This window comes from Erpetoichthys calabaricus, chromosome 11, assembly GCF_900747795.2.
Source record: "Erpetoichthys calabaricus chromosome 11, fErpCal1.3, whole genome shotgun sequence".
Classification (NCBI taxonomy): Eukaryota; Metazoa; Chordata; class Cladistia; order Polypteriformes; family Polypteridae; genus Erpetoichthys; species Erpetoichthys calabaricus.
The window spans coordinates 146656869-146681122 of NC_041404.2; the positions used below are offsets into that span (position 1 = coordinate 146656869).

The following is a 24254-nucleotide window of genomic DNA, read 5'->3' on the forward strand; positions in this document are numbered from 1 at the left end:
TCAGAAGGGGCAAAATGCATACAGGATGGCAGCACCATACAATAACTCCAAATATATGACCACATCTTTTCTCTCCTGGACCAGAATAAGGAGGTCAGGAAGTACAAGCTTCTAAAAAAGGCAGGAAAAGAAAGATATCAGCTGCACTGATCTCTCTATTATAATACAAAAATCCTTTTTCAGATACAGTAATCCCTCCTCCATCGCGGGGGTTGCGTTCCAGAGCCACCCGCAAAATAAGAAAATCCGCGAAGTAGAAACCATATGTTTATATGGTTATTTTTATATTGCCATGCTTGGGTCACAGATTTGCGCAGAAACACAGGAGGTTGTAGAGAGACAGGAACGTTATTCAAACACTGCAAACAAACATTTGTCTCTTTTTCAAAAGTTTAAACTGTACTCCATGACAAGACAGAGATGACAGTTCAGTCTCACAATTAAAAGAATGCAAACATATCTTCCTCTTCAAAGGAGTGCGCTGATGAAGGCGGCAGCTCACACCCCCTCCATCAGGAGCAGACAAAGAGACAGAGTTTGTTTTTCAGTCAAAAATCAATACGTGCCCTTCGAGCTTTTAAGTATGCGAAGCACCGTGCAGCATGTCGCTTCAGGAAGCAGCTGCACAAAAGATAGCAACATGAAGATAATCTTTCAGCATTTTTAGACAAGTGTCCGTATCGTCTAGGTGTGTGAACAGCCCCCCTGCTCAATCCCCCCTACGTCAGCGCAAGAGAGACAGAAAAGTAAGCTGGGTAGCGTCTCAGCCATCTGCCAATAGCGTCCCTTGTATGAAATCAACTGGGCAAACCAACTGAGGAAGCAGGTACCAGAAATTAAAAGACCCATTGTCCGCAGAAATCCACGAACCAGCAAAAAATCCGCGATAAATATGCTTACATATAAAATCCGTGATGGAGTGAAGCCGCGAAAGGCGAAGCGCGATATAGCGAGGGATTACTGTATACACTTTCACGTCACGCAAAACGAGACTATGTGCCAAGAGATTTAAGCATGTTGGGGCCGGAAATAAAAGACAGAATAGATGACAAAGTAAAACGTCATAAAGAATTCAAAAATGTTGGCGCGATACACATGCAGAGCAGGTTAGAGATAATGAAGGTACTAAAATTCGAAAGTCTCACAAAAATGACACCATGAAATAAAGGAACACTGAAAAGAGATCGAATATATTGTTTGGATTTAAACTTTAAGTCGGAGACTTGTAGATCGTGTAATTCGTGTTGCCATCAGGGAAAAGTAGTGTTTCTTCCCAATGAAGAGGCCTAGCCGCGAGAATTAAAAGATTTGCTGTTTGGTGAAAGTGAAATCCACAAACGTGAGCAGCAGAGATGTGAAGTGGCTGGCGCGTAGTGCAGGTCGGGGGGGTTGGCGAGCAAAGCCCCCTAGTCTATAGATTATATATATATAGATCTAGATATATAGATATAGATATATATATATATATAGATATATATATATCTATATATATATAAGTCAATGTATATATGTGTGTGTGGATGTGTGTGTTCCAGCATCACTTCTGAACGGCTGGAGCGATTTTCATGAAACTTCATACACGTTTCTCACTGGTCAACTAAAAATACTGTAAGGTGAAATCAACCCTAACCCACCCACTTGGGGCGTGAGTGGCGGGGGGGTGATCTTGTATGCATGTTATCATCCAGTTGGCACTCGGAACGACCACCAGAGGGTGAACTGGAGGTGACTGCCAGCATTCCTTATGTTTGAGCACCGCCAGCCTGTTACGTTTTAAATTAAATCAGGTTGGCCATTTCCGAGCGTCAACTGGATGATAACATACATACAAGACCGCAAGACATGCACATTAGTGAGTCTTCATCGTTTGTTCATTTATTTTTAAAGTTTTTTAATTATGTTTTTCTCAAACAAAAAAAAAAAATAAAAACACTGATTTTCCTCCTGGGCAACGCTGGGTATTTCAGCTAGTCTTATTATAAATTCTATACTTACCAGCAGTTTCCCAAAAGCCCTTGCAGGATATCAGAAGGCTGAGGAGTGCGAAACACGGACCACTTGACTGCACGATCTTTGAAGTTGCTGCAGTTAATCTCTTGGGGACGAAGCCATTTTTTAACACGTTGTTGCACGCTGTCGGTGTCTGGGAAACCCACAGAGCGAGGACACGGTGGAAAGCTGTCGTCCACAAAGTTCACTGAATTCTGGGAAGATAAAATATTTAAGCGACATCAAATGTATAGAGAGTAAGCGTCTGGTTCATTTTGTTAATGCAAATCATTTTACGTATTTCAACACCAGCCCACTATGGTACAATGGAAATGAAATAATTCACATTAAAAGTTTCAAATTAAATTTTGTGGACACTTTTTTTTTTTTTTTTTACAGTAAATGTCCTGCCAAATGGGAGACAGATTGATTCCTGTAACACGTGATTACTTGGTGCATGCACTTCTGAATTATGGGTATGACTGTTAACAGAGGGAGGAAACAAATGAGGAGCAAATGGAAAAATGCAGCCTTAGAAGCGCCAGCTCCGGACACAGAACAGAAATTGGAAAAATCAGCGGCATAGCTTTAGTTCTCAGACTTGGCTGAATGTTCAGCTTCAGATTGTGTCTTAATCGAGCGAATTTCACGTTCGTCTGATGAGTTTTCCTCGAGAAGTCATTTTACTAACCAAGTAGACTCTAAACTCCCTCCCACACACATGCTACTTACCTCTCGGCAGAAAGTGACAATATTTTCCCAGAGCTCCTTGGCCTCGCCTTCATCAGTCTGACGACGGGCTTCCACATGCACACTCTCGCGTCTCTTCAGGGGCTTGGCACCCTTACGCAGAGTGAAATACTGCTGCGGTGTGTGGCAGGCAGCACAGTATTTGGCTTTCAGGTCATTTAATAACGTGCACGCTGGGCATGCCCACTGCCCTGCCTTTTCCAGAGAAGACACAGAGGACGAGGAAGTCGATGCAGGAAAGTGTCGTTGTGGTTTTCTATGTGCAGCTCTTGGCCCCAAGCTAATCCCTGCGCCAGAGGGACACGATGGGCAAGCTGAGCCCGGAGCAGGGCACTGATGAGAGTGGTGGTCCTGGAAGCCGTGAAGTTTGGAGGACCCACATGCACTGCATTTGTGTGTGCCGGTGGGATTGCGAAGAGTGCACTTTGAGCAGGACCAGGTGCTAAAATCTGGGCTGGAAGGACTACCTGGCGTGAAGCGCACAGACTCCCCAGTGAGATCAATCACATCACCAGACACACGCGAGCATCGGCAAGCTTCACACTTAGAAGAGGTGGTAGTGTTAGAGAAGGAGCAGCTGTTGCATTTGCAGGAATTCTGGGAACTTAATGAAGAGGAAGAGCTGGAAGTGGAAACGGGTTTCACAGGGTGTGGTGGGACTGGGCAGATCATCATGGCTTCCTCTTCTAGAGGACTGAAGCCCTTGCCTGGGAATACTTCTGAAGGTTGTGAAGTCGGCTGCTGTGGCTGGGCTCCCTTCCCAGTGGGACCTTTAGGGGGTCGTTGACAAGCAGAGGATGAGGAGGTAGGAGTCACTGTTGAAGGACAAGTAGTGTTTGGGACTGAAGTTGGTGTCAGACCAGAGGCAGGGGGAGGCTGAGGTGGTACTTCTCGGCGACTGCGGGGCACAGGATTGTTTTGCAGGGGGGAGAACGAAACAAAGGCAGACGAGGGTGCAGCTGCTGCATGGGGTGTTTCAGAAGAGTCACTTGGAACGTTTGTGGAGACAGACTCGGTATCAGGTCCAGTGGTGCCCCCTGACTGACCAGAAGCTGGCATCTGAAAACCAGTCACCGGAGTTAGCACCTCTGGGACAACCAGAGCTTCAGGAGGGATTTTGGGTAACGACAGCTTACGAGGCCCACCACAGGCTGAACAAGAAACAGCTACAGGAGTGTTGTGCAGAGTGCATCGTGGGCAAGTCCAGCCAGACAGTTGTTGTGGCAATGTAGCCTCTCCATTGCTTTCAAATCTTTTAGGGTCCTCTTTAGGGGGTGCTGACCCCCTTGGTTCGAAGATGGCAGCAGCCGAGGTGGTGGAGTCGCTGTTTAAATCAGCAGGGTTGGTGGTCTGAGCAGGCAGAACTCCATTGAGGGCAGGGGCTCCAGTGGATCCTCCCGTGCTAGGGCCGACTCCAGAATCACACAGCTTGCAGACACCAATGCCAGGAGGGTTGCTAAAAGTGCAGCGGTTGCAGGCCCAGTGCTGCTCTTCGGTGCTGAGTCGCAGGATGCGATTGAAATCCGGCTTCTGACGGGGAGCCTCACAGATGGAGCAGCGAGGGGCGGCACTTGGGTTCAAGAAAGTGCAGCGGCCACAAGACCACTCGCTGTTCCCTGCCACTGCAGCCATGGTGCCAGGGGAGTGAGAATAACTACACAGAGGGGAGACAGAGGAGATAAAGAGATGAGTGCCAACATGGTTTTATAATGTCAGATAATTATAAAATGCAAGCCCACCTTACTTCTATAGATGGACAACAGCAAACTTTAACCCCGTTTCACATTCTTATCTTTTTAGCAAATATAGAAATGATAACCTCAAAGAAAATGGAAAATGCACTTCTTTGGAAAAGAAAATACTTCCGAGATCTACCTCACTTCAGACCTTGAGAACAAATAACGAACAAACAAACAGTTCAAACCTTCTGTTTGGTTTCAAGTGTGCGTTATCACCATGCAGAGCTCAAAAGATCACAAGGTCTCTGCTGTTTCAATGCTCTGTCCAAACGGGCGAAAGGGAGATGTTGGTGGCACCACTGGCAATCTTCCAACTATGGCCACCAAGGGATTTTTTTAAAAAGACATCCAGGTTTAAGAAACAAGGAACGGATCAAGGGAGGAATATTAAAAAAATATATATCAGACGGCCTTAATTACAACAGAGTGATAGATTTAATGTCAGAAAGGCCAAACCGCTCAAACAAGCAAAGCCTGACTAATCTCTGCAGTGCTGCTCCAAGTCAGAGTGCGAGGTCCATCAACTCAAATACAATTTCAATTTAAAGAATTCTGCTGATAAGGTGGAACCCACTGGCGTCCCTGAAGTGCTCATCCTGTCTGCCGCGTGTGCTCCAACTTCATTTTGCATCCACCTAAGGTGTCATAATTTCCGGCGCTTCGAAGAGCATAGCCTGGACAAGCTGCAGAGCACATGACGCTATTCCTGATTTCCAACTAAATTTAGATACTGCAGATAAACTTCGGCACAAACATCCAATATGAAATTTCATAAATATGCTCTAGTAGGAGAGGGATAAGCAATAAACCAAAGACGGCTCCTCTCCACTGCAGACTGCTCCAGCACGCTTTATGCCTCTTTAATTCACAGATAACATCACCCAAGGGTACATATAAAATATTACTTTTATCGGTTTAAGTCACCTTAACTTAAGCACATTTTATTTTTTTATGTAACCCATAACTATTGAAAAAGAAGGAATTATGTTTCCTTTTTGTTTAAATGTATTTAAACTACCGGTTACTCTGCAGATACTAAAATATTTTTCATATTAATAAAATGCTAAAACTGACACATGGTATGTTGAAACAGTGGAAAATAAACACAGTAAATGACTTAAGTGTAGACCCTAAGTGAGAGCAAATAACACCTCTGCTCAGGGGTTCCAAAATGGATCTTGGGACTCCAAATTAATTTCTTCATCACAGAAAAAACTCCTGTCGTCAGGACTGATCATACTGATCTGAAATGATCATTTGTGAACTTCCCATTGGGATTAATAAAGTATCTATCTATCTATCTATACGACTCTGCCCTTCAATAAAAGCACAACGCTGACAAAAATTGTGTCTGCCAGGTCATCACCATTAAAACTGTGTCTTGTGCATTTCAATTTCTTTTTACATCTGTTGGTGTCTCCATTAAACTTCTATAAAATAAATGGACCCCTGTTGCTCCTTCACTGAATGCTTTCATGGGTGGCACCCGTCCTGCCACATCAAATCAACTGCAACATTGCATGAACTTTTTAAATTTAATTATAGAAATCAGTTATTCTTTGCCAATTTAATAGCAGTTTACTAGCATTTCCACATCCCCAACAGGATAGAGAAACACATCATCGTTCTCTTGGCTGGGCTAATGGCAGGCAGACTAATAATACTTTACAGACTGAGCATCACGTGGTCTTTGCTCATGGCTTCAAAGTGTAGAGAACAATATACAATAAAGTGGACTGCTTATATAATTCAACACTTGTAGGTCATCCTTCTAGAAATACGTACACTTCCTTACTGAAAGATTTGGAAAATCCAGAGTGCATTATCAGACTGGCCTTTCAGACAGAGAACACATGCCACCTGACTTCACTCAGCCATAAACACTTCAGTAATTCAGGAACAGCACACAGTAGGACCACATGGTGCGGTCAGCTGAACACATTACTGGGAGCGCACTTCCTAACTTCTAGGTCATCTACACCAAGCGACGCCAAACCGGGGCAAAGAAAATTAGCAGAGATACCAGCCGTCCCAACAGCGGTCTCTTCTCTGTGCTGCGGTCGGGGAAATGTGAAGACCACATCAGAGAGACTGAGGAGGAACTTCTGTCCAGAGCTATCGGAGTTGGAAGCAATTACTGGCTTACTAGAGTCGGAACTTCTACTATGACGAAATGTAAATTGTAATAAAATGTGTTAAAATGTCCAATTTCACATAAACCAATTCATTTTTCATCTAGCCTTTTGATGAAAATATGACCTCTAAATTTTGTCTTCTGTTTAATGTTACACAATGTTTGTAACTTCTTCTCTCTGTCTATATATATATATCCATCCATCCATTTTCCAACCCGCTGAATCCGAACACAGGGTCACGGGGGTCTGCTGGAGCCAATCCCAGCCAACACAGGGCACAAGGCAGGAACCAATCCCGGGCAGGGTGCCAACACACCGCAGGACACACACAAACACACCCACACACCAAGCACACACCAGGGCCAATTTAGAATTGCCAGTGCACCTAACCTACATGTCTTTGGACTGTGGGAGGAAACCCACGCAGACATGGGGAGAACATGCAAACTCCACGCAGGGAGGACCCGGGAAGTGAACCCAAGTCCCCAGGTCTCCCAACTGCGAGGCAGCAGCGCTACCCACTGTGCCGCCCCTATATATTATATCTATATATTATATAAAAAAATCTTGGGTTTGAGACATGATCATCTCGGAGAGACACTTTGAAGTCCCGTCAGACTTCTTGCACGTCACGTCCTACTTACAAACAATTTTTCAGAGACACTTTTGTCTCACTTCCTTGTCTCGTGGGACGTTAAAGGACAGCTGCTGTGCGGGCTTTTAAATGATCATCGCACAGCGCAACATGCAGAACACGCAGCAGCTGATCCGTCCACATCTCCTTAGCGCGTGTTCAGCCCACCCCCTTCACAATGCGACTATCTGTCTGTCCGCTTTTCATGGGAGAACTACTTAACGGTTTTAGATCTTTTTTTTTTCTATAATTTGCTTGAACATTCCGGTTGATTTTGCGACTTCTCTCATTGCGCTAAGTGTCATACTTCGCGTGTGGTGCCGATTTATTTCTGCGAATTCAAGAGAGATGCTGTGGGGCCCTCCTCACTCATGCGGCAGCCTCGGGGCGTATCTTATATCCGCTTAGCTAGCTTATGAGAGAACTACTTAACGGATCTAGATCTCGTTTTTTTTTTTTTTTCTCCCAGAATTTGCTTGAACATTCCGGTTGATTTTGCGACTTCTCTCATCGCGCTAAGAACCAGAGTTCGCTTGCAGGAGTGATATATTCACTCTAATCCGAGACAGTGGCTGTGGGCCAAGGGGAGGGGAAGGAAGCGTGACGTCAGGAGTGGGTAGCCGAGCGGGGCCCTCCTCGCTGTCCTGTTTCACTACTATGCAGGTGAAACCGCAGGGGATGCCTAGTTAATAAATAATATAATATAAAAAGCCACAATGGGATTGTTACAGCCTTAAAACCCAAACTTGAACAGGTTAGGGTGCTGAATTGTATCCTGATGAATCACACTGTGTGTCTTGAATGTTATGGGCTTTCAGTCAACACAGTACAGGCAGTCCGCGGGTTACGTACGAGATGGGGACTGTAGGTTTGTACTTAAGTTGAATTTGTATGCGAGTCGGAGCAGGTTCATTATCTTAATAAATGCTATTGTTGACCGACTGTGACCAAGTGCTCTGCCAATGAATGATGGAGTTTCACCTCTCTCTGACCTTTTTATTATTTCTACTTTATTTTCCATGCTGATGGTTCTTCTCTTCTTTACTGTAGCACCAGCACTTGCAGCAGATTTGTGTTTCAGAGACAAAAGGTTAAGATGAGCTCTTCTGCACAGCACTGTACACGCTATCACGGCAGGCAGGCACGTCTGGTGTACTGACGAGAGACACCTTCCTGCTATGTGCGTAACAGTACCAGCAGGCTTGCTATTGAGAATGAATGGGGGCGGCGGGGGGCGGTTCACCACCCACCCACCACACAGTCACCTCCACTACAGTATGCTGCCAGCAGCGTCCGCCCTCCGAGAACGAACACGGTGCGGCCAAAGGCGGGTAGTGAATCGCCCACCACCGCCCCCATTCAACAGACAGCCACCTGAAGCACACTACAATGCTGCCCCCCGCCGCCCTGTTCACCCTCAATGGCCTCCGTTCAGCCACAACTGGGTCACCGCTTGCAGCATTACCAGCCGTCCACCAAAAACGACTAGGGGGGGGGGGGGGGGGGGGGGGGGGGAGCCGTGTGTAGTGGACGGGCAGTGAAACGCCCTACACCGCTCCATCCAGCCTGTGTCCAGTCAGGAGCAGTAGCTGCTGTGGCGGCGTAATGGGCGGACAGCGAACCGCCCCATTAAGCCTCCGTCCTGCACACGAGCGATAGCTGTGGCCCCAGTGACTATGGACCATGAGTCACCACTCGCTTGCCGCTGGGAGACGCCCGAGGGACACTACACTGCGCGAGCAGCGAAATCGCACCCCTCCAGCCACTACTTGCAGCGTCCTCCGGCCAAAGATGGTAGAGCGGCAGTTAATGAGGCGCATGCGTCACAGCTGTGGCCTCGTTTGTAAGTCGTAGGTCGGGTGTCCGTAACCTGGGGACTACCTGTAATACAGTACTGTTCAAAAGTTTGGAGTCAACCAGAATATTTCATGTTTTTGACAGAAATTCATTCCTTTTTATCTAGGAACCATTACATTGACGTAAAAATACAGGGACTATGAAGGGATGGATCTTTAAAAGAAAATGAATACAGCCAAATTGTAATAAGTAGTTTAAGAAACAAAGCGCACAAGTTGATTTCTAAGTGCACGATAATTTTAAAATTTAAAAATTTGATACAAACTCCTTTATATTATCAAAAAAAGGCAGACTACAGCATTACAGCCACTACAAGACTGTTAACTAGAAAACATAATTTAAAACCAAAAAGCAAGTTATATAAAATTAAACAGTTAAAGATAAGCCCTCGGTGCTCTCTGGCTTATCACCAGGAAGCACAGAAACAGTCGGCAGGTTTGGAAATGACTTGCAGTTGACTGCTGAAGAACATCCACTGCACTGCTGGATGCCCAAGTCTCTGAAGGACAGGCAGCAAACATTCATTTCAGAGAAATCATGAAACGCAGGGCCTCCCTGACAAGTTCCTTAATGTCCTGAAACAGTTTAAGAAATAATTAATTGATAACTTCATTCAAACAATAATTATACCTTTTTCCATTCCAATTAAAGTCGGGTTTATTATTATTATTATTATTTTTTTTTAAAGAATTACTGTAATTACTACCCAAATTTTCTTATAAAGGCCAAATTCTTGCAGGTGTGAAACAGCGATTGGAGAAGGCTGGGTGTTACAATAGCTTATAAATTCAGACTTCCAAATCATAATTAAACAAAGGCTTTTATTCATCCATCCATTTTCCAACCCGCTGAATCCGAACACAGGGTCCCCTAACTGCGAGGCAGCAGCGCTACCACTGCGCCACCATGCCGCCCGGCTTTTATTCAATAATGTGCCAAACCAAATTAAGATCACACTGCAGCGGGGGCCTATCATGGTGGTAATGGATACACGGCAGGAGCCAGCCCATATACATTCACCTACACACACGGCAAATTAGAACCACCAAATCAATATTTGTCACTGGTAACTGATTGTAACCCACAAGGAAAACTACTATGGGCAAAACAGTATATGTATGGCCTAGAATTATTCACGTCACAAGACCCTTTGATTAAAATAGCATTTGTTTGGTATAATCGCCTCATCTTGTGCAGTCATTGAGGGGCCATGACAGCACTAGGCAAGACATAAAAAGTCAACATGACTACTCCCTGGTGAGGCAATGCAGAATCTGATGTTGGTTTTGCCATCAAAATCCTTCAGTTTAAATCAGGGGTGTCCAACTCTGGTCCTGGTGGGCCGCAGTGGCTGTAGGTTTTCATTCTAACCATCTTCTTAGTTAGTGACCAGTTTTGCTTTAGTTTTACTTAACTGACTCGGGCCCCTTAGTCGTTTCTTTTTACTTATTTAGCAGCCAAACAATAATAAGACACAAAACGAGCCGCCACATGACCAGCTAACTTGTGCCCATCACACAATATGTGGAAATAAAGAAAGGTGAAGTTCTCACCAAGGTTGATCTCCAAAACATTTTGACTGTGTTCTTAGAAAAAACAAAAAATCAACAGTTTTGGAAATGTTGCTGCTCTCATTCGGCTACAGCAGACAAGCTGTGGAATTAAATATCGGGTTTAATTAACAGCAAGAATCGGCCTCTCATTAAGAACCTGGTTGGAGTTTGAAGCCCCAATTTACCTGTCAGCTCGTTTCATGTCTCATTTCTATTTGGCTACCGTTTAATGATGAAAAGAAATCAATTCAGAGGACTGAATCCTTACAAACAGGGCTATTAAACTGAAGGGAAAAGAAGTTAATTAATTAGCACTAAAACCTGGTCACTGATTAGGAAAAGGGTTAGAATGAAAAGCTGCGGCCACTGTGGAACCTCCAGGCCAGGACTTCGACATCCGTGGTTTAAATCCATAGCTGAGCTTCCAAGCCGAGCAGGCAGCTCTTCATAAGACGTGCATTTTAGTTCCCAACGTGGATTCTTTCTCTTCAATCTTATGGTTATGTGTGTCCATTGCTTCAGGTGAATGTTTTCCAAGTCAGCTCTTGATTATTGATGCATCTTCTTGCCTATTAGTGCTTTCAGCCTCCCAATGACTAACCTTGTACTCTGTGGCCACATCTGGGCCACTAATCCTATGGTTTGCTGTCTTTCAAAAAAAAAAAAAAAATCGCATTATTCCTGCAGCTCTTACCACCTTCAAGTCAAAATATCAAACCAAGGCTTAGCTTAATAAGCATTTAACTGCATGAACATAAAGCCATCGTTTAATTAAGTTACACAGACAAAGCATTTCCAGCCACAAAGAGGCAAGTCAGCAGATGAAATGACAGCCTCTGCAAGTGGGGGCTTCACTCCCAAATCTGAACAAAAAAACAAAACAAAAAAACGTCAAGTTAAAGCTGGTGGGGAGCAAGAAGTGCGACTGCTCGCTTCCAAATGTATGGCAGGCCGATTGTTGATGTGTATTAATTACTTCATTTCAGCTTTATTGTAAGTGCTTGAATTTTTGGTATTCTTGTTAATTTGTGTTATTAAAGTTTATAAGTTGAACTGTTTTCCTTTGTCAAAGCCTAGCGAGGTACTTATATTTCTTTTTAACTGTCAATCCAACCAAAAATGAAAATGTGGATGTCAAACAGCTGAACAAATTAAACCAGGGTTCAAACACCACCAGACAGTGGGGCTAGTCTTCATACCTCTTTAGTTGGTTTCCATGTAGGTAAGTCGGACTTGGGGAGATTTTTCCCACCCTGGATTGTAAATGAAATTCTCAATACAAGTGCCTTGGGAAGCGTCTGCCTGTGCACAATCACAATAAATATTTCCTTTTACATTAGAAATTGTTGTAGACAAAATGTCTGGTGCATTCCTTGGGCAAGTATGAATGGTTTGCCATTGACTACATGTCATGTGACCTCAGAAGCAAAGGGAACCTTCCTTTTCTGTGTTAAATATAAATTCCATTAAAGTTTTTGTAAATTATGCAGAGCACCGTACACAGAGTATAACAGAAACAATCTCAAAAAGAAAGGATACTTTATTTTCTGTCTCGGTGCATGCTCAACAATGGGCCGTGTGATCAATGATATACAAATTGTCCACTGATCAATGGCCAGGAGTGCCATTCACAGAGAGTTGGGGAATGGCTGCAATCACAGAATTGTAAGATGGTGAAAGATGTACCCTTAGGCCCCCTTCTCGGTCCAGAGATGGTTGTTCCCTTTTCACTTAAATGGCCTCCTTGACTCCTCGCTCAAACCAGTGTTCCTCCCTGTCCAGGATGTGCACATCTTCATCACTGAAAGAGTGACCAAATGTATGGTCACTTTATTGTGTGCTTGTTGTTTGAAAAGAATGTGTAATCAAATTATAAACTTGTTTAAAAATCAAAATATATGGGGAAAAAAAAACAAAAACAAAAGAAAAAACCTGAAAACCCTCAGAAGTCATTTGACAAAAATACAAAAGCAAAGCTCAGTCAGGGTGCCGGCTTTAGACAAACGCAGCAGGCCACAAAAGTACAAGTACAGTCGGCTATCCTGCAATGTGTAGTCGTAACCTACTATACTGTATAACTGAAAGGGCCACACAAAGTCAAAACTCAAATTGGATTGTTTATACGGTCATTAATCGAAGCATTTACATCAAGTTACAAGCTGTTAAGGTGCTCCTCAACACCATTACAACGCCAAGAGAATTATGGGAACATTATATTCTTGGCCATATGCACAAACTTACCTGCTGTTCTGGTTAATATCCACAGTTTACGAAAAGAATTTTTTAAAACTTTAAATCTGCTTTCAGAAATGAATTGTGAATTATTGATAGTTTAAAGTTTTGTCAACTGAAATTCAATTCAAAGACATGCCAAATATAAAAAAATCTCTATATATAATCTTCATTTGGATCTTGATCTTTGTTTGTCCGTGAATGAATTAGAAGAAGAAGCACTAGATGGCAGTAGAGAGACAGCTAAAACATAGGCATTGCATTAAGAATCTCCTCCAGGCTTATAGTACTGAAGACTGTAGTACTCCAGTCACACCTCAAAACACAGACATCCAAACTAAACAAATTGTTGTGCTTTAAATTAACTAATCTTTATATATAATCTTCATTTGGATCTTGATCTTTGTTTGTCCGCGAATCCCACGCATGCGTAGACCACCTTCCAGTGTAGTACGTTGTTGTTACTCACGGATGTCAACAATGTGCCGGAATAACGAAAGGGGTGGTGGACAGTGTTACGCTGGTTAGCTCCTGAGGCCTGGTTAGAGAATGAGATTGTTCCAGAAATTATTATTGTTATGTTGTAGCCGGTGAGTGCTGCACGTCTCACAGTTGTACCCTGGCTTGCTCAAATGTCAGTGAAGTGATCCCTATTTATGCTTTAAAGAGCCTGGATACCTATGTGTCCCCCTTTTATAACCATTGCTCCGTGTATATTGCCTTACTCTTTGGATTGCCACAAAGCAACCTGCGAGATTGGAGAAAGGTTGAGAAGAGATCGTGAGAGGAAACAACAGCGTCGTGAAAACGAGACGGACTGTGAACGGAGAGAAGCAGAAATGCTCCTCCACCACCACATAATTACTATTCGGACAGTGATTCCGAGTAGGCCGTTCCTATCGAATCAATGTCCAAGGGTTTTGTTTTGTAATTTTGTTTCCCTTATAAAAAATCATAATGCTGAGCGACGAAGGGCCCAGTTCACGACTGGCAGCCGCGTTTAAACAGGGAGCCATTCACAGACACCTTTAACACGCACATGGCTAGTATCTACATATACGAGACAGGCTACGCATGCCAAATGTCCCTATTTTCTGAAGACAATTTAGGCACATTGCAGCTTAAACTACTACAGAATAAGACATAACCACATAATTTAACACTGAACAGTTTATGCTTATGGGACTGTCCAGCTTGAGCAAAATGGACTATTCCCCACCAGATTGTCTACAGGAAGTGCTTTTACTTTTGACAGAAGTAAATCTGAAGTCCTGATATCCATTTACTCCTAAAACATGCACTGGAGTAGTTTAATATATTCATAAGCTATTAATTATGAGCACAAAATGCGGCTGCAGTGATTGCGTTTTTGCATTCATGGTAGAGCACATCATCTGTGAAGCTGGTGCTTTCACTTACAGTCTTGAAAGCCGATGTTAAATGTGCGCTGACGAGCTGTAGCAAATTCAGTCCTGAAGTTAACATTCTGCCACTCTCTCATTTATGAGTTTACTAGTCATAACAGTAGGTCACGTCACTTGTAGAAATTCGCAGAGGATTCTGCACCGTATCGATAAGGAGGGATGAGACAGAGGAGAAGAAAGAGGAGAGGAGTCGGTGGAGAACTTTTGTTTGCTGGTGCAAAGAGAATTGTGAGCACCTTAACAAGGAAATGGTCTTTGACTTTCACCACACCAAAGAGCCTCTGTGTCCAGTCACTATTCAGAGAGTGGATATGGAGGTGGTCCACTCCTACAAGTACTTGGAAGCCCACATTAATAACAGGTTGGACTGGTCTCTGAGCACACAGAACTAAAGAAGAAAGGGCAGAGCAGGCTTTTGTTCTTAGAAGACTGGCATCCTTTAATGTGGGAAGTGGCATCCTTGACATCTTCCACACTGTGATGGCCAGTGGGATTTTTTTTTACCCTGTGGTGTGCTAAACATCTCTTCAAGAGAGGCCCACCGAATGAAAAACGGTAGGCTCAGTTATGGGATGCACTCTGGACTCCCTGGAGGTCGTAGAAAAGGAGAGAATTAAAATAAAACCGAGTGCCTTTTTGAGCAATGCTGCACATCCTCTCCATGACACAGTAACACAGAGGACTTTCAGCCAATTACTTCAGCAGAAGTGTGTCAAGAAATGCGACTGGGGGTCCTTTATACCAACAGAAAAATGTCTGCATAATTCCTCACTGGGACTGGGACTGCCAAGTCAGTTTATTTCTCATTAAACTGTCTTTCTTTTTTAGTCATTCCGGTGGCTATCAAAGTAAGCAAAAAAATAAGGTTTGAATATTCAAATTAAAAATAAATAAATATTCGAAACATTAACAGAACCAATAAAAAAAAAATTCTAGCAGTATAACATATAACAGGTTTTTACCAACATAAAAAGATGATTTACAGCAGTGTCCGGTTTTCCTGACATAATCGGAGTACTTTACTGTACTGATATGGCATTTAGGGCATCTAGCGAGAACAAAGCTGCTTTTGTTATCCATAAGCAGTTACAGGCTGTTAATGTACAAGTCATCTGTGATGCCAACATGTTGTCAAGACTGCCCTGGCGTAAAGCCACACAAAAAGGCATCTCCAACTACAGATGCCAATCGAAAGATGGAAATCAGAGAGAGAGTAGATGTGCTTGTCCCTCCTCCTGCCCAGCGATCAGACCTTTTATTTATTTAATTTCAGGCATGGTGTGGCTGGAGCTCATGGCATTCACTGCAGCAGTACACGTTGAAATTCAATATACTTGAGCTTCTTGGCGACACCCGCACTTAAGCCACCAAATTAAGGTTCTTTGCAAGCGTCTACTTTAGAAATGAGAACTTCTGCCTCGCACTACTGGATGCTTTATGTGGGAGGCTGCTCTACCAGCCAGTGACGGTCTACAGCATTAGGACTGCATAACGCATGTATGAGGCTGATTAGCATGGTCCATATATGGTTGGCAACTGGGCGTGTTCATGTACGCACATTTACAAAATGATTGTGATTAATAAAGAGTAAACTGCGCACAAATGTGCCAGGCTTTAATAAATCCCTTTTTTTAATGTATGCATTTTTATTTTTTTGATGTACACATACTTTTTACTTTCTAATCTAAGCAAAGTTTTATAAATAAGACTCGTACAGAACACAAGAATATTCCATATTTTAAGGTTCTATACTTCATTAAAAATGCAAAAAAAAAAACAAAAAAAACCACAGATCACTATGAAAAATTACATTTATTATCATGAATAATCCACCCCTGGGAGAGAAAACAAACAACCAAACACACACTGTAACTAGAAATGTTCACCCTGGTTGGATTTCTCAGCAGTCGTAATTCTATTGATTCCGATCAGGTCCCTTGAACCCTCATCTGAAGTGGACCCCCAGACCACCGTGCCCCCCCTAGAAGCCTGAAGATCAGTGTACATCCTCCCTGCTGTTCTCCCGACATACTGGCATCTACATGAACCAAAGAGTTCAATTTTGCACTTTCTGCCCCTGCTTTTAGCACTAAGCGTTGTGTTTATTTTGTGCGCTTGTCCTTTTCTCCGTGTTGCACTTGACCAAAAATGATTTCTTTGCTGCATCACGGAACTAGGAAGACATCTTTACACATTTGTAGCATGGACTTTAGTGCCAGATGCTGAGCAAACACTTCACAGGACTTCCTTCTGTTCCTTAAGGAAGTGACTTTTAAGTTCTGCTTATCTAATGTAACACCTTTTAGGGTCTTCAGCTTTCTCAGTTTTCTTCATCACAGCTTGAAAACCACGTCTGGTGAGCTACAGCTTCTTGATCTAAAAACTGCACTCTGTGTCAAAGTGTCTTAGCTTAGCCGTTTGTAATCCTGTCCTGGATGAAGCCACATTTTCATGGTTACCATCCAGTACTCTCATTTACTTAGTGTGTGCTAGTGGTGCAGCTCAACATCTCAATAATTTGAATCAAGGGTGTAATTTTAACCTATCTATGGAATGGCTGCCATCAATTAGGGAAAGACTTTGAGACCAAACATCTGAGGTTCTAAACATATTAATAATAATTCATTACATTTATATAGCGCTTTTCTCAGTACTCAAAGCGCTCTCCACACAGGGAGGACCCAGGGAAGCGAACCCACAATCTCCTTACTGCAAAGCAGCAGCACTACCACTGCGCCACCTGTGAGGACAGGATATTACAAAAGAGCAGCAAGTTTTTGTAACACACAAGAAACTTTTGTTAATTTTACCAACATGTATCTGTATTTATTATAATGCATTATTTAGTGCTTTCATGTGCCAAACAAACTGACTGCTCAGAAAACAAGGTTTAAAAACCAATTTCTTAAACTGCCCAAGACTTTTGCATAGCGCCGTTTATAGTTCTTTATTTGCAGTGCTAGGGTGTTGTACCGTGTTAGCTATTATGAATAAAATGAGAAGTCAAGCAAAATGACCCCTTTAATTGGCTAACTGAACCGAGTGCATATGCATGATTACAACCTGCCTGAAGATGGGGCCTCAGTTACCTCGAAAGCTTGCATATTGTAATCGGTTCAGTTGGCTAATAACAGGTGTCATTTTGCTTGACTTCTCATTAGTTCTTTGCCTTAAGTTCCGAGGGCAATTCCTTCATTACATAGGTCTCTCCCATACCAGTACAGTGATCCCTCGCTATATCGCGCTTCGTCTTTCGTGGCTTCACTCCATCGCGGATTTTAAATGTAAGCATATGTGAATATATATCGCGAATTTTTCACTGCTTCGCGGATGTCTGCGGTCTACAGTACATGTGCTTCCTCAGCTGATTTGCCCATTTGAATTCAAACGCATTTGAATTGAAACAAGGGACGCTATTGGTGGATGACTGAGAAGCTACCCAATCAGAGCATGCGGTTAAGTTCCTGTGTGCTGCTGATTGGCTCAGCGACGGAGTGCTGCATTAACCAGGAAGTCTCATCTCACTCATTCAGCATTAACGTGCACAAGCGCCAACAGAAGATGCAAATGATTGCAGAAAAGGTAAAAGTTTTGGATATGTTGAAGGAAGGAAACAGCTACACCGCTGCAGGACACCATTACAGCATAAATGAGTCCACGATTCTTTTTATTTAAAAAGGAGGAAAAGCATATAAGATCTACGGCCGCAGTGTCTTTTAACCAGGGCGCACAATGAGTTGCAAGTGGACGTTGTAAGGCAGTAGTCTGGATGGAATCTGCTTTAGGGATTTGGATTGAAGAGTGATGGAAGAAGAACAACGGCGGTGCTACACAGTCGCCTGAAGAGGCTCCTTTAGAAGAGCTGTAACGCTCTCCTTTGTTGTGCAGTGTAATAAAAAAGGTTTTCTCTGTAACAGGAGAAGGGATGAAATAAAGGAGTAAGAGGGGGGGTTGGTCGCTTCAGTGCAAAACCAGCTACAAAGATTGGAATGTTTGGGATGATAGCGAAAGAATGTGCAAAAACTTGCTTCTCATAAAGAGTTTCAGAATGTTATGGGAATACAGTCAAGGCTATGTACTTGTTTTTCACTTCGAGGGGCTTCATTGTAAGCAACGCTTGTTATTGTGTGTCTTCTGATACTAGGCACCATCTCAGTGAGGGCCAAGTAGAAGAAAAACAATACTGCGTCCCGTGGAAGGGTGTGTGCTGAAACTGATCACTTCTGTATACACTGCTTACACGTAAGCCATTTTGGGTAAAGGACACTCAATTGGTATATAAGGGAAGGTTCCGCCCTCAGTTTCTTCGGAAGCTCAACCGTGGGGAACGTGCACACCGCCCGGTATTGGACCAGGCTCACGAGTTGATCCTCTGACGAGACTGACACGCGGGCTCCCTCAGTCTACTGGTCTAGGATGATGGCTCTGGGTCTTTTGATATTACTGTAAGTATAGTATAAGTCATATATATATATATTAGATAGAGATAGATAGATAGATAGATACTTTATTAATCCCGATGGGAAATTACTGTAAGTCAATAGTACAATTCCTATATCTGCATGTATATTGCTATTATATTGTATGTAACTGATATTATATTTGAACAAGTAAACACAATTGAAGTATTGGACCTTTCCTCTCTGATTCCTGCCTGCTTATTTTCTCTTAAAACCTTGGAACCATTTTCCCAAACTAAAACATGCAGTAAAATTAAACTCATCGTTATCGGACAAGTCGTCGTGTCATTGTTGGTGAGTAACCATAATTAATTATCTACGTACAGTACTTATTACATGTACATAGTTTAGTGTCACTGTACACACATTTTATTGTATACAATTTTTCTTGCATTGTACGTATTTATTGCTGGTGGCCTGTCTGTCGTAATGGCTGTAACACGTGATATCGGAGACGCTCGATATCTTTAAAATAATATTTAGGTTTTACTGTATATAAACTGTGTTTACATACATAATTTCAACGAATCTTACCTAATAGCTAAGAGAATACAAAGGGTTTATGCTGTATAATTGTGCGGGAAATGTTTATAATAGTGTGGGAGAGTTTAGAAGGGCTTAAAATATATAAAAATAACCACATGAACATATGGTTTCTACTTCGCGGATTTTCTTATTTCGCAGGTGGCTCTGGAACGCAACCCCTGCGATGGAGGAGGGATTACTGTATCCATATTACTAACCGAAGGTTGTAAACCGGATGGGCGCAGGGCTCACCGGATGTACGGGATCCCCAGAGGTCCATGCTGTTACAACGCGCTTGCGAAAGGAGTCACGGCTCAAACCAACGGTGACGGGTGCAGGGCGCAGGGCTCGGCGAAAGGAGTCACGGCTCAAACCAAAGAAAACACAGAAACGAGACTACGACCTGTGAACTACACCTGAGGTAGAGTGTGCACGCCAGGATGTGACCGCCCACACCACCGCATATACCTTCCATGATATGTCTTCACGCAGCGGCTTCCCACCGAGGTGCATATTGCGCTGTGGCGCTTGCCCCACAGTCAGGCGTGGCGGCTTCCCAGAGTCAGTAGGTGGCCCGCAAACAACACAACCTGTTCAAGCAGTCGGTGTCAGCGAAGGTAACAGACTCACGTCTCCACAAAACGAAACCGCTTTAGTACAGATATGCTTATTGGATTAAATGACATTTCCCCAGACGCACCCGCCCTCCATGATATGTCATCCATCCACATATCGGACAGAACAGAAACTGATTGCCATTCTAGGATTTCCAATTCGCTAGGGCTTACTTGTTTACTTCTAACGAAAGGTGTCACCAGCAGTGAAAATGAACGAACTTTGATAAAAATGAAGGAGGAAAGCTTTAAAGCAGTACCACTGGTGACAAAGGAGTATCTTATTACACCTGAGGATTGGCAAAAACAGATGTCATTGGTCTTTATAAAGTGAATGCTGTAAACTTTTGCAAACTGATTCTAACAGTTAGGTGTTACCCAGCCTGAGGGGGTTCTGAAAGGCCTAACATCGACTTAACAAAGACTCCTAATAACAGTACACAACACACAGCGAGCGAGCGTGCGTCCGTCTCTATATGCAGGGTTAGGATTAGGGGTCAGTGGTTCATGTCCATCATCTCATAAGTCCTAAAAGTCTTAAGCTTTAATAATGACAACAAACAAAACATTAGAAAAAGAAGAAGAATGTCTTTTCAGAATGCTGAAAGGATGAGGGGGCTTTAGCATTCACAGCAAGTCGGTCAGACCCCCATAGAAGCTACAGCGGCGCACACACACTCAGGGCACAACAGTCTGACAGCCAAAAAAGCTGCTGCAGTACGGCACAATTAGCCAGACGCTGAAGGCACCTTCACCAATTAAAAACCAAAACTATGAAATGTTCATTTTATTCAATTTTGAATTATCATGTGTGATGGGTGTCTCCTGTTACTCAATAATTTATGGTTTCTTTTGCTTGGGCAATGCCGTATACTTCCACTTTCTGCTTTAAGACTGGTCCGATAAAAATTGCTTTATCATGCATATTTATTTTTGCACTACAGGAAGACATTAATGTACACAATACATTTAAATGCGATACCCGAGATTTTCAACCTTTACAACATTAGACATTGAAAACGTAGGCAGAATGACCTAAGTGGCATATGGAGGAACACTGCAAGCAAAATGAAATTATGACGAGAATCAATAAATGCATAAACAACGCACTGAACGTGAGCATAAACAATTAAATGTCTCATGAAATGCGTTATTGTCACCTATTCCCTTGTGTATTTATTTAATGATTTCTTTACTTATTTCAGTAACACTGCATGCACCATAAAATATGGCTTGAACCAAAAACCGTGCTGCGTTTTGACTGGTGAATCGTCGGTAGCCAGGGGCGCACACTCAACTTTACAACACGCCTAGGAGCCACAGGATTCCCAAGTTAAGCAAAGCGCACGCTCGGAGCTCTGCCTGGGCACATCTACGGTGGGCATGAGTGCAAGAAAAAGTTGCCCAGAATTTGTCATCTTCTTAGGGGTCTGTATCTGCCGCCTATACATGTCACCCTCGATGGCCAAAGATTTGTGCGCACTCCTCCAACAACAAACTGGCTGGAGCCCACCCTCTCAACTTATACAGGTGAAAAATGAAGGCTTTTACTTCACTTCGTATTTCATGGTGTGTGCCGTGTCAAGGAAAAAATAAACTAACTAAATACATAAAGAAATAAGCAACAAAAAACACATGTCATGACACATTTAATTACTTGTGCTCGCACACCACTTTTATTTATTGTCACATTTATAAATGAATACTTGGCCTGCATTTGTTTCCTTTTACTATACACAGGGTGCTTTCCTCTTAAAACCATAAAGACTTTTAGGAACTGTACTGGTAAAACATAAATTAGGGTCGTGAGATTGTTTCAGATAAAGTAAGAACCTACTTTCAGCTATGGGGATGTGCTTGGAGGTGGCGAGTGAGCCGTGTGTGGCTGGAGCCTCCCCTCCCGCTGACATTGCAAGGAGAAGCTTACGCAGCCTATGTGAGGATCAAAGTGGGAGTAAGACGTGACCAAAGTTAGAAAGGATTAAGATAATAAGTTTACGATTCACAGTTTCTCTGAGGTAGAAGAAGACAACCACATAACTGAGGGTAAGGAGTGATGGGGAATATTAGGTGGAGAAACGGAGTGAGCAGGTCTAGGCTTGTGAAGAGGAGTAGTATCATGGTGCTCAAGATGAAGACCAAAGACAATGGGGATGTAAGTTGTAGCAGATGACATGAGAAGAACGGGTCGTTCATCCAAAACCACAATGGAACCTGGGGGTTCATTTATAACACTTTATGTGGAACAGAGCATTGAAATATTCTTATGTCAAAAAACAGGAAAATGCCTTCAGCAGATACAATGATCCCTCGCTATATCGCGCTTCGCCTTTCGCGGCTTCACTCCATCGCGGATTTTATATGTAAGCATATTTAAATATATATCGCGGATTTTTTGCTGGTTCACGGATTTCTGCGAACAATGGGTCTTTTAATTTCTGGTACATGCTTCCTCAGTTGGTTTGCCCAGTTGATTTCATACAAGGGACACTATTGGCAGATGGCTGAGAAGCTACCCAGCTTACTTTTCTCTCTCTCTTGCGTTGACTATCTGTGATCCTGACGTATGGGGATTGAGCAGGGGGGCTGTTCGCACACCTAGACGATACGGACGCTCGTCTAAAAATGCTGAAAGATTATCTTCACGTTGCTATCTTTTGTGCAGCTGCTTCCTGAAGCGACATGCTGCACGGTGCTTCGCATACTTAAAAGCTCGAAGGGCACGTATTGATTTTTGCTTGCTTGTTTTTCTCTCTCTCTCTCTTTCTCTGCTCCTGACGGAGGGGGTGTGAGCTGCCGCCTTCAACAGCTTTGTGCCGCGGTGCTTCGCATACTTAAAAGCCAAACAGCCCTATTGATTTGTTTGCTTTTCTCTATCTCTGTGACTTTATATGCTCCTGACGCGCACTCCTTTGAAGAGGAAGATATGTTTGCATTCTTTTAATTGTGAGACAGAACTGTCATCTGTCTTGTCATGGAGCACAGTTTAAACTTTTGAAAAAGAGACAAATGTTTGTTTGCAGTGTTTGAATAACGTTCCTGTCTCTCTACAACCTCCTGTGTTTCTGCGCAAATCTGTGACCCAAGCATGACAATATAAAAATAACCATATAAACATATGGTTTCTACTTCGCGGATTTTCTTATTTCGTGGGTGGCTCTGGAACGCAACCCCCGCGATGGAGGAGGGATTACTGTAAATCATATTTACAAAACCTGGCATACAAGCATTTTGGGGGCAATTTATTCTTTATAGATTACAATCATCTTGTAAATGTGCATACGTGAACACACCATGAACCCCAAAAGTTGTTAAAACTTAAATAACAATATGTGAACTATGCTAATCAACCTCATGCACGTGAAATCACGACACTGCAGAACTTCACTGGCTAGTACTGCAGCCTCCCACTGGATGGCAACCGAATTTGAGGAGTCCTAAGGTGTGCTCCGCATGGCACTGAAGTGTGGTGACAGGGAAGGGCATAAGGTGCTAGGTCTGAACACCTGGCACTTGTAATGACAGTTCAGCCAGTTACCTTAAAAACATGACAGCACCATCATATCTGCCAAAGCTACTTTGCCTCAAAATAAATGACGGCCTGACCCAGGCCACCGAGCTGCAACATATCAGTCTCATCTTGGCTTTGAAGATAGGCACTGCTTACTGTTTAATAAAAGGAGCGTCATTCTCGCTAGGTGCCCTCAACTGTCCCAAATACATTAGGTCATGGGAGCCTAAATCAGCTATAAGCCATCATCATTACGTTCTCCCAATAAACTCTATGTCTTCATATATGGCCATTTGCATAGTTTCAAGCAGCGCTACACAAGCCACTATGCAGCAAGAGATTTAGAGCCTTCTGTATGCAGGGAGTGAATCACGCCTGTGTCTTTTCGTTCCTTACCCAGAGAAGTGAAAACAAGTTGCCAATATAAACGGAGAAAAAAACAAAAAAAGTTCTTCTGTGTAGACTCGCAGCACTGACCCTCTTAAAAGTGAACTAGAATACAGCCTTTACATCATATCCATCACTTTTAATCTTTAATGTGTTTGTCACTCCAAAGCATATTAAAACAATGGCTCTGTGATATATATTTTTACGCTGCTGGTTTAGATGCATTTCCCTACTTGACTGAGGGTGTCATTGTTTCCCACTTTCTCCGAAATGCTAAGTATGGATGGGTCAGGCTTGCCATAAATTTACGCACCGTCTCATCAAGTTTTCTTTGACAAATCCCACCTTTTGATTGTAAACGTGTGCATGCATATTTTGAGAGTCCTTTTGTTCACATACAAGCTTCATAAATCTGACCCTTGGTGAGTTAGGGTAACAGTCCAA

The 24254-nt window shown here is 43.0% G+C and overlaps 1 protein-coding gene across 2 annotated transcripts in view; it reads right to left on the reverse strand.

The window, feature by feature from the left end:
• capn15 (calpain 15) overlaps positions 1-24254 on the reverse strand; it is an 82397-nt gene that overhangs the window by 38593 nt on the left and 19550 nt on the right. For both annotated transcript variants that reach the window (XM_028814278.2, XM_028814277.2), the window contains exons 2-3: positions 2722-4393; positions 1996-2204 (exon numbers count right to left, since the gene is read on the reverse strand). In XM_028814278.2, the coding sequence (XP_028670111.1) occupies positions 1996-2204; positions 2722-4371 (1859 nt within the window). In that variant the 5' untranslated portion in view covers positions 4372-4393. The remainder of the gene's footprint in view (positions 1-1995; positions 2205-2721; positions 4394-24254) is intronic.